Below are 11,283 nucleotides of genomic sequence, written 5' to 3'. Positions count from 1 at the left end.
TTCCTCAGAAGCTTTCACCAAAGTGCAGAACTTGGGTCCCCCCAGAACCTTTCCTCTAAAAATCCCCCCAGCTCTTGGCCATGGGACCAGGTGCCCCATGGATGGGGACTGTAACATCATCTATTTGAAGGACATTCCCCCGGAGGAAAGTTGGTCTGAAAGCGGCTGTGGGGAGAAGGGTTGCGGCTCAGCTCTGTGGTCCATTTTGTGTTTTAATTGTACATGCTTGCATTCATATTTACATGCGAGATGTGTCCTCAGGTACCTTGTTCGCTAGATTTATTGATGCAGTAGTCTTGCTAAGTAGTGCAGGTATTCTGCAAGTACATCCTTTAGCTAGCTCTACAAGCTCTCCTATTCCAAATATCGGTGGGCCTTCTCGAGAGCCTGCTTCGATGCCCATCCCGCTCCAATCGCGGATGGTCGATACAAACACTTCCCCTTGTGCACAGAGGGGGCTGCCTTGCTTCGGACAAAATTGAAGCCTTAGAGCCTGTCTTTCCAAGGTGTAGATTGTGCAAGGAGTGATGCTCCCAACGAATGCTATCAACCCTGAGCAGATAGACTGCCTGGTCATTCAGACCAATGGTATTTAGAATGTTTCCTCGCCTGTACAATTGCTAACTTCTGCGTCCAAGCCATGAGACTTTGCTTCTATCTGACCCAACAATAGAAGTAGGTGTTTTACCCAGTTAATGAGGTTTTGTCGGACTGCAAATTGCATTTGGTTGTTTTGACATTTACCCTCTGCTCTGGGACTGTCACAACGTTCATATCAGTCGGCGTCATTCTTTAAGCAAGGAAACCAACACGAACCCAAGTTCGTGCCTGGCCACCCTGTTAAGGGAGTGACCAGCACAGGAGAGAGGAAATGCCCTTGTTTGTGAACTTGGGAAGAAGGATTCTCGGCCGAAGGAGAAAGTTTTGGGCTCAACGGTCCCGTGTCTGCGCAGCAGAGGTCAAGGCAGTCAAAGTGTTCTGCTCAATGTGTTGGAGGCGGTGATGTTTATTTAGGGTCAATTTCTAAGAGATTAAATTGGGGCAGCTGGAAATCCCACCTTCTCTCCTTTCCCAACCCCCTCAGATGTGACGTTAGTCAACAAACCCCCCCATCCACTGGAGGAGTCGATGAAAAAACTGAGGACCACCCTGGCAGTTGGCCTGAGAAATCCTAAACTCGGTGACGGAAACGGTAAGTAAGAGTGATTTATTTCCGACTGGTTGAGAGTCAGCCCCCCATTTAAAAGCAATGCAGGGAGACCAGCAAGGGAGGCTCTTGCAGGCACAGGAGATGAGATCCCCGCTGCACTCTCTCTCTCTCTCTCCATCTATCTTGCTTGGGGAGTTAAGAGCCTCTTCCTTCTGTGTCCTCAACATTAGTAGCACCAAGGTTCCTGAGGATGTGCTGTGCAGGAAGCTGAAAAGGTGTTTCCTCCTATGATGCCCATCCCAAATATCTGCGGGACCGTCTTCTTCCCTTCCATCGACGCAAAAACAATTCTTTAAGCATGCCTTGTAATGGATAATGGTCAACCCAGCTTGCATTTCAAAGAGTCTTTTGGACCTGAATAGCCAGACAAGCTGTGAATATTCTAATAACTAAGCATAATTGGCTTCTTTTGCAATGCAATCTCTATCAAAATATTTTATCTTATGCGCTGAAATACATTTTTCTGAGAAGGGGCCTATAGCGATGTCCAAGGCACAGACCCACTGGTTTAGGGCAATTTCTCAGCAGGCAGCTTCCATCAGTGAATTCAAGTGTGTTCGTTGATGGAAGAATCATCGTTTCAGCCAGGTCATGCCAGCTGGCAGCACCTAACTGAACATGTTGAGCAGGATCAGGCAAGGTTAGTCTTGGATGGGAGAGAAGCAGGAATTCTCCAAACACCTGATCAGAATGGGAAGTGGAAACACTCTCTTGGCAGTGGGAACCCATTTCTGTATTACCAAGAATCTGTTGAGTCCAAAGGGTGGGAGGAGAAGGCCTGGGATTTAAACCTTGGGGCCATATATCTAAAGGGCCAGAGTCCTGTGTTCTGCAAGAGGCAGATTGTCTACATAAACTCCACTTGCCGTGCTTGTCTGAAGACTGACAGCCCTGGGCAGACATATTTAGGTTTGCTCTGTAAATGTTTAATAGGTTGCCCATCTGATGGCTGTGATGGGACTTCTTTGTCAGAGTGCCCCCACTGTGTACTGCTGTCATCCAAGAGAAACCTTTTGCTCCTGCTCTATTGGTATTTAGCAACAAATTTCTTGTCTAAAAATGACCGGTTCTCTGTTTCTGTTTCTGTTGCTTTTTTTTTTTTTTAAATCACAGCTTTATGGGGGTGGTTTGTGACATTGGGTAGGATGTTTATAATGATAATATAAATTACAATTATTTACATGTGACGCATTCACTACTTTGGAAATTGCACTTTGTGAGTCAGAAAGGTGGGATAGAAACATCCACGAAAGGATGTGAATAGTGAATGAACTTCTCTAATGGCCGTTTAGCCCTGAAGGTAGCAGAAGAAGCAGTGAAACTACCAGACCACATAAAAGATGCTGGAAAGACCTTCAAAAACCAGAAAATAAAGTACCGTAAGTAGCAATATTTCCAAATACGGTGACATGGTACAGTTGGATGAAACAACCATGATCTAACTTGGATTATCAGGCATTCCACCTAAGGAACATCTTGAATATGGTCTGTAGGTGGGATTAAGGGGGACATATATGAGCTGAGGAGCTCTCTGTTCCCATGTTCATGTAATTGCAGAAAGAGAATATTTCCTCACTATAATGAATCTCTCCCAATATATAAATAGGGGGCTTTCTTTAAAGACTTCTCCCTAAGATGGCTGGTGTGGGTCTTCCGGGCTGTGTGGACCCACACCAGCCATCGTATTCTGGCCGTGAAAGCCTTCGACAATACTTCTCCCTAACTTTTATTTTAGCCATCTTGCCCAGAGAAGAGAGTAGGTTTCTATAAGAGCACGATAGCATGGTTCAGCGTTTCTCTCTTTCCTTGTGATAGGTAATACCTAATCACTTTTTGCTGATTTGTCGCCTATTTTTTACTAAGAAGTTGAAAGTGGGGTTATTAAGGCATGGGATCCTGAATGTCCGCTCCTGGCACTTCTTGCCTAGAGTCATGGTCCTCAGCCAAGCAGCCAGTGCAACTCCTACATTTCAGGCTGACCAGGTGGAAGACGGGAGGACTGCTATGTGGGACGTGCTACGTGGTGGGGATGCCCAATCTTTTTCACTAAGCCAGCTCTTGACAGACCATGGGGATTGGAGGAAAGGTCACTGGAGTTGTTCCCAAAGTTGTTCAGGACCAGGACTATTTTGTCTGTGAAGGATTTCTCTAGGCCCAGCTGCTTACGCAAGCTTCTGCTGAAAACCTACAATGGTTTCTTCCACTGGCTAATGTGTCCTGTGCGCTGGGGCCTTGCTTATCGAGTACCCGATAATGGCTGGGAGGGCCTAGAGGAGAATCGTCTTGCATCTGTGAACCTCCAAGAGCTTCATTCTCACCTGTGTGGGCAAGGGGAGAGTGGGTTTTCAGGAAGTTTTGGGATTCCGCATAAGGAATATGTTGAATGTATGATCCTAATTCTTGAGCTGCAGAAGGTCTCACAAATTGCTCTTTTGTGGAATGTATCTTTTAAGGGTTTTAGTTTTTCTTTTTTAAGGTCAGCGGTCCTGGTAACATAAGTGAAGGTCATCCCAGAAATAGAGATTCTCAGGGCTGTTGGCCAGCTCCTAAAGAGGGCTCTGATCCAGAGCCTGGGTTAGAATGCCAGATTCAGCACCTTGGAGAGAGCAGCCTGGGGGCCGGGTGATGACTCACTTCCTCCTGCGGGGGCGGGGGGGGGACTCCCAGCTGTTGCCTCCGGCCAGTCGAACCCTTCAAAGGGGCGAGTCTCCTTCTCCAGATGAATAATAGAAAAGGGGAACCATCTCTGGGAATGAGACATCTCACACAGGTAATCGCAGTAATCCGTCAGTCGGATAGAGGCTCTTGGACATAACTCCATTTTCCATAGCAGGTGGGCAGACCCACAGAAAAAGTCTACCTACGAGCCTTGACCCAAGCAGGTTCTCCTGGGACACCCAACTCAGGTGGACTGAAATTCGGGGTGGGGGGGGAGCATCCCTGTAAGGACTCCAGGGCCAAGCTGTGTAGGCTTTTAAAGATCAAAAAGGGCACTTTGAAATGGTCTTCAAGGGCAGCCCCATGTCAAGGGCATAGAGGTAGTCCAGGTGAGGGGCGATGAAAATGTGAGCTAGAGTCCCAAGTTCCTCTCACTCTAGATCAGCGAAGCTGGACAAAGACCCTCCTGGCTATCTAGCTCTGGTTGAGAGCTCAGGAGGCCCACAACAGAGACTTGCTTCTCCAGGAACTGTGCCGCCCCACCCAGAAACATCACTGGAGACGTAAGGACCTTGATGAACAAAATGACCACACCCAAAGTGGGCTGCTCAGTGCCTCCATGCAGCCTGAAGGGGAGGATCCTGTGGAGGGCAAGAGGGTCCTTTCCTGGGCTCTCGGCCGCTCCCCTTTTTATCAGTAACTTGGATGAAGGAGCTGAAGGGACATTGATCATCTCTGTTAAGATTTTAGGGAGAAAGAAGGTTGCAAATGATCTAGGCAGGACTGAGCAGCAGGCTGATGAACAGTAGGAAATTTAACAGGAATATGTGAGGTTCTGCATCTGGGTAGGAAAAAGTAAGGCCTGGGGGAGAGCTGGCTTGTTCATAGTACCTTTGAAAGGGATCTGGGTGTCCTTGTCAACTACTAGTTGAATGTGCGCCACCAGTGTGATGCAGCTGCTTAAAAGGAACAGAGTCCTGATCACAGCCAGGGGTTGTTCCCCTCTACTCTGTCATGGTCTGACTCCATTCGGAGTCCTGTGTCCAGTTCCGGGCATCGCAATTCAAAAGGACCGTGACAAACTGCGGTGGGTTCAGGGGAAGGCTATCGAGATGGCGAAGAACTTACAGACCAAGCTCTCTGAGGAACGGTGAAAGGACCTGGGTCTCTGAGGGAGACAAGACTGCAGTCTTCGAAGGCCTGAACGGTTGTCCCATAGGAGAGGGAGCAGGTTCTTCTCTTGTCCTGCCCTCCGCGACCCCAGCCAGGGGTTAGAACTCCCGGGAAGAGCTTCAGGAGGAGCTACAGGTAGCCTACATGAAGTGGGGGCTTCTGCTGACCTGGATGTCTTCAGAGAGGGGCAGGATGATAGTCCACCAGAGATGCTTCAGTGGATCCTACAGGGAGCAGGAGGTGGGACTCAGCGGTCGCTTCCAATGCTAGGAAGTTGTGGTTTTGTAGCCTTCCTGCTCAAACTCGCCTGGGTGTGTCAGTGGCAACAAGAAGGGCTGCTCTTTCGACTGAAGAGACTGGCAGCCCCCTTGCCCGGTCTCCTTGGGGCTGGCTCTTCTCCAGGGCTCCCAGGTCCTTACCCAGTTCTCGGGGGCTACACAAGTGTGATTGCCAACTGCCTGGTCAGCCGAGCCAGGCGTTAAGCTCCCACGACGTGCAGCTGGCGGGCTGAAGAACAGCTTCCTCAGCAGCCTTCGGCATCGCCGTTCTTTCCCCCCGTTATTTCTAACGGGAAAATCAGGAAGCCTCAGGAGAAGACATCCCTTTGCCCGGAACTGGATCCGCCCAACAGTTTCCTATTTAATGAGTTCATTGTCCGAACGGCTTAATTCCAAACATCGGCGCATTGGGGATGTGCACCCCGAGGCAGTTTAACACCTTGGCGGGGTCTTCTCCTTGCTCCCGTGCCTTAGAAGCAGATGCTCTGGGCCATCTCATCGGTCCTTGCAAGGACCCTTCGCGAGAGGTTAAGTGGCAAAGCCACCTGATGCGCCAACGGGGGGGCCGTTGTCCCCCCCGCCCCCCCCTTACTTATTGCACTGCACTTCTCTCTTTCCACCCCTTCTCCGTAGAATCCCTCTTCAGGAAAAGCGGAAGGTCTGGGACGGAGTGGCAGCGTTTTGGGAATGGCCTCTACTACATATCAAGAGGAAAAAAGAACTGGTATGATGCGGAAAACTTCTGCATATCCAGAGAGGCCCATTTGACCTCCATCCTAAGTTCTGAAGAGCAGGTTTTATATTTTTCTTCTTTCTCTCCCTCTGTTTCCAGCTCCTCCTCATTCCCTCTGGGTCCTTCCCCGTTCTGATCTTATTCCTCTGCCGCTCACATGCCGTGCAGCATGAACGTTTGCAAGCATGGCTATGGGTGCTTCTCCGTCACAGGTTGCCATGTCCTCCACGATCTTTGGAGAGGCTTTAACGAGGAGATCTGTAAGGGCACAAAGTGCCGTCCTCCCCAAGCAGAATATTGCGGGTGTGCGCAAAGTGTGCTTGCAGGGCGTAGCTCTGGTCAGGGGAGTCCAGTGACTGCGTGCACCATCGAGCGAGCATCTCCCAGATTGCTCTGCAGTTCCTCCAGACTCTCTGAGGCCTCGGCAAAGGCGCCCCGGCTGAGAAGCTGGTGCGGAGAAGTAAGAATGGAGGGGTGAATTATTGCAGAGATTCCTTGAGGAAGGAATGCAGGAAGCATTCGGTAGACGGTCAGCTTAGTCCTGGGAAAGGAGGAGGCGTGAGAAAGCAACTCAAGATGACCCCACGTTGATTCTCTTTAGGGGCCGAGGGAAGCTACGACCATAGAGTTCTAGCAGTCCTTGCGGTGACTGTCTCCTGAGCTGGCCTACCTCGCAGGGCTGACAGTTACAGGCACACACGATAAAGCCATCACTCCTCAGCACACAATTAGGCTCCGCCACCACAAAGGATTTCGACGTTTCCATATACAAGGATGCTGCTGGGTCTTCACCGCTTTTTCTAATTCAGGGGTTTTCCTTAATTAATTGCGGAATGGAAATCCCTACAGAGGCTCCTCTCGGCAGTTAGTTAGTAAAGGGATTGGACACAATAAGGTGAGCTTCAGGGAGGCCGACGTGGATCTCAGCAGTGCATCTGCTCTTAAGCGTCACCGTTTCCCACGTTTGTTCACGGAACTGCTCGGTAGAAACGAGCTCGGATTATTTCCGAGGAGCCGAGACTGCAACCTGGGGAAGCCCCCGTGCAGCGTGGGAAGGAGGAGGGTGGGGTGGGGGAGGGCCCTGGAGAGGGCGTTCGCTCTGCCCGGGTCCAGCCGGATGGCTTCCAGGATAGTTGCTGCAGCCCACGGGTGTCTGAAGCAACTTCCCTGCAGCTTTCAACAAGCCTGATGGGGCTTGGACCCCGGGTCCCTTCAGGACGGTTGCTGCCAAACTGCTGGAGCCTCCTCCTGTGTGGGGGCACCCGCTGGTGTGTGTGTCAAAAAAGTCAAGATGGCAGCCACGGCCATGCAGGTGAATCCGTCTTAACTTCTCTGATTCTGTCCATGGACACCTCTTGCCTTAGGCGGGGTGCAAGGCGGATCACCCGTGGGTGCCACAGAGGTTGAGTAAGGGCATCTTGCCTGCTTTAGCAACCCTTACCAGCTCAGGTTTCTCAGAGGCACGTGTCCATGTGCAGAGGGCTAGACCTGCACTCATCTGGGACAGACGCATCATGCGCATTTCATCTGGAAAAACCCGGGCGCACTGCCAGCGTTTCCTGCAGAGGAGGTATTACGGTTGTCCTGAGTTTAGGAAAAGCCACAGGGCGCTGATCGCAAAAGAAAGGAACAGCTTTGTTGTATTAGGTACTTCTGCAGAGTCTATGTGAGTTCAAACGTTAAAGGCTTTCTATAGCTCTATACAGTCTGGCTGTTATAGAGTGTCTGTAACTGCAGTCTAGCTAATCAGGTCTCGCCTCACCCCAGTTCATTTTCAGGCTCTTGACACCAGTGACGCGCAGAACAACTACCACTTTTGTTTGTAATGCGTCCACCGAGAAGGAATCCTGCTGGCATTCATCTATGCGGCTCGGGTGGCGCCTTCGGCCACCTGCCTCAGATGCACAAAAGCACAGCCACCCTGAGCATCACAACAATGATCCGGCACAAAACCAGAGCACTTTAGTCCCAGGAGACCCCGTGATCCATAAAGGCCCTTCCCAGGAGGAGCCCCCATCTTTCAGCCCTTAAAGGCGCCCGGAGCCTCACTGCCAAGGGAGTGCCTGGCAGCTGCCCTCTGCATCGTTCCCACTGCCGTGGGCTCGCCTGGGCTGGTTGGTTGGTCCCACAAATGCGCCTTGCGTGTAAACCGAGGCAGCCTCTCAAGGGGCCTTGGCAATCAGGGGTGACTGGGGCAGAGAAGGCCGCGCTGCACTGCAACCCTGCAGAGCATGCCGAGAGAGCGAGCACAAGGAGCTGTGCCTGGCCTTCCCTCACGCCGGCCCTTCCTCTTCTCTTGCAGAACTACGTTACTTCGCAGCTGACTCAGCCTGCTTGGATCGGCCTGACAGACGGACATGGGGAAGGGCGGTGGGAGTGGACCGATGGCTCCAGATTAATAGCACAGTGAGTCCACCAAGGCATCGGCCAAGAGGTGATGTCTCCACACGTCTGCAGCTGCGCCATTCTTGGTGCAGGGCCTTGAGCCGTTGCTCCCCAGAAACTTCTCATCCCCGCAGAAGTCACAATGCGCAGTCCCACCAACGCTGCACGTGTCTTCCCTGCCCCGCGATGGAGCAAGCTACAAGCCTCTCTTTCTTCACCTCGCGTGCACTTAGCGCACGGGTTGACCTGGGGAGTGGCCAAGTCCACGGTTGCCTGCCTTGCTGCGCTCTGCTTGGCTGGGCTTTAAAAAAGCAAATGAGGATCTTTCAAGGCAAGGATGAAGAAAACCAGAAAGTCAGCCACCGTGAGGCCGCCGTGTCTCTGGAAATGGCGTTGCAGAGCGACACCGTCTCATTCCCAGAGATGCTGTGGGGGGAAATGCAAGTCGTGGGCTATCCTGTCAAAGGGCTATTTCCGGGGGCATCTGCAAGGGGGTCAAATAAATCAAGAGGGCGGCCGTGTGGTAGGAGCCCTGCCCTTTTTGGCGTGCGTCCATGTGGATGCCCCCGGAATTCAAATCACTGGAGCTGGGAAGGAGGAACAGAGGGAACCGTACCATGAAAAACTGGGGTGTCATAAAAGGCAGGAACCTGAGAAAGGCAGCTGGGCAATGCCTGCTGAGTAAAGATGGAGCTCTTGCGGTGGCACGGCCACCGTCCCCACCGCCACCAGGGATGGCTGCCCCTTCATGTCCTCCTCAGCCTTCCTCGGGTGTAAAATGGAGCTCTTCTCTCCCTCCCTCAAGGTTTTGGTCCCAGGGCCAGCCTGGCCGCTCGGAGCATCTTGGGGACCGAGAGCAAGACTGCACAATCCTCGTACCGTGGTCTAAAGGACTCAACTGGAACGAAGTTGACTGCAACCAGCTGAACAGATGGGTCTGCAAAGAAAGTCTGGAAGTTGGAGATCACAAAGTTCATCAAACCCATTGACCTCAGAAAGTCTTCACTGTGGGGTCACACTGGACATCCTCTTTCATCCAGGTGTAGTTCTTTCACCCAAGAGATGGGAGAGTAGCCGGTTTTAAGGTCAATCAGCTTTGGCCTCAAGGTGTGGCCGTTTTTCCCACCCAGAGCACACTTAGCAGGATAGCCTTCACAGAGATGTCCTAACGTGGGCCTCCTTTTTCTCCAGAAAGTCACGCAGTGCTTGGAGAAACTGGAGCATAATTCAAGCCCTGAAAGGCGGACGGCGGTTGGGTGGGACTCTCCTGGGACAGCAAATACTGTCACCAGCACTGAACGATTTCACGGCAGATGGACGCCTCTTCCCCAGAGAAGCAGAAACACCAGGGAACCCTGGCAATTTGCAGCATGAAGTGCCCAAACAGGACGCTTTCGAGGCACAGCATGTCAGGGGGTTAACGGACTTCTTGCCAGAAGCCGCCACGAGAGTCCAACGATTTGGTGTTGTACAAATTTAATAACAACAACAATAAGAATAAAAATGGGACAAGACACTCTCAGGAAATCCCCGGGCTGCAGGCTAGACCGGGGAGTTGGAAAAGGAGGCCGGAAGACGGCAGCATTAAATCACGTCAGCCTCTTTCCCAGGAAAGCTGCCTGGATGTGTCCACGAGGCCACCAGACCTCAAGCTCACTTCTAAGAAAATGTTCGCCTTCCCCGCTCCCAGCCCAGCCCAGGGACCTCATAATGCAGAGCAGACAAAGACTGCACACCTCTAGAGAAGACCACCAGGGGAATGGACTCCTTCCTTCCTTCCTTCCTTCCTTCCTTCCTTCCTTCCTTCCTTCCTTCCTTCCTTCCTTCCTTCCTTCCTTCCTTCCTTCCTTCCTTCCTTCCGGTATGGCTGCCATTCTCACCAAAGCAACACTAGGCGGTGAATAAAGTTACAAAATAAGAACCACAATATAAACAAAACATTAAAACATACCACATACATTCTAAAAAAACCCCGGTGTCTGAGAATTTTAAAATCCCACAAAATAATATCAAGCCACCTGGGCTTCCAAAACTTCCTGGCCACAATGTCTGGGGAAACAGCCGCACCTCCAGCATGTACCAGAAGGCCAGCAGTGTCGGGCCCAACCTGATCTTGGCGATAAGGTGGTCCAGAGGGTGGGGGCATAACTGAGAAGGCACGCTTCCTGGATCCCGCAAGAGGGTCCTCTTTAATTGCCCCTCCTGCTGAATCTAATCGGGTGGGCAGAGACCACCACAGAGAGGCGGTCCTTCAAGTCTCCGGGCCCCATGCCATGAAGAGCTTTGTAGGTGACAACCAGCACCTTGAATTGCACCCAGAAGCCCACTGGGAGCTCGTGGAGCAAAGGAGTAATGTGGGCAGATTGAGAAGCACCCATAATTTCCTGCGGGGCCACATTCTGGACCCACTGCAGCAGGGCAGCCCCACGTAGAATGTGCTGCAGTAATGCATGGATCTACTCCGGAGTAAATTGTTACACATAAACTGAGGTTGGGTGGATCCTGCAAGCCCTCAGGTTACAATCAACCAATGAATGAAGAATATCCAAGAGCTGGCTTTGCACTCTCCCTTGCAGGGGTGAGTCTTAGTGCTGCCCTATCTGGCTGCAAAGCTCCAGACGACCACCAGGGAGCAGCCAAGGGATTCCAAAAATTCAACTTCTTTGTTGTCTTGCAATGCTGGTCTGGATTTCTGAAGCCCAGATACGTATGGTATTAGAATGAGATTTCCCCCGGAGTGAACGGCTGGCTTCAGATTTGGATTCCTAACGGATCCTTCCTCTGGGCCTAAGAACCTGGTTTCATGTTTGGGCTGCTTTTCAGCCGTATCCGGGAGGGCTACAATG

The 11,283-nt window shown here is 51.5% G+C and overlaps 1 protein-coding gene across 1 annotated transcript; it reads left to right on the top strand.

Moving 5' to 3' along the window:
• The first annotated feature begins 2,342 nt into the window (after positions 1 to 2,342).
• Positions 2,343 to 9,426, top strand: LOC148214858 (C-type lectin domain family 4 member F-like). The gene is made up of 4 exons (XM_088147280.1): positions 2,343 to 2,589; positions 5,953 to 6,113; positions 8,355 to 8,458; positions 9,243 to 9,426. Exons 1-4 carry the CDS (start codon positions 2,478 to 2,480, stop codon positions 9,424 to 9,426), a joined length of 561 nt encoding a protein of 186 aa, XP_088003406.1. The 5' UTR covers positions 2,343 to 2,477.
• The last annotated feature ends 1,857 nt before the right edge of the window (positions 9,427 to 11,283 follow it).

Source organism: Python bivittatus, unplaced genomic scaffold, assembly GCF_059951505.1.
Source record: "Python bivittatus isolate LINGU-HERP-01145 unplaced genomic scaffold, Pbiv_v1 ctg000540_np1212, whole genome shotgun sequence".
NCBI classification, from domain to species: Eukaryota; Metazoa; Chordata; class Lepidosauria; order Squamata; family Pythonidae; genus Python; species Python bivittatus.
Note: the sequence above shows the minus strand (reverse complement) of the source record. Positions and strands in the feature narration are given on the sequence as shown.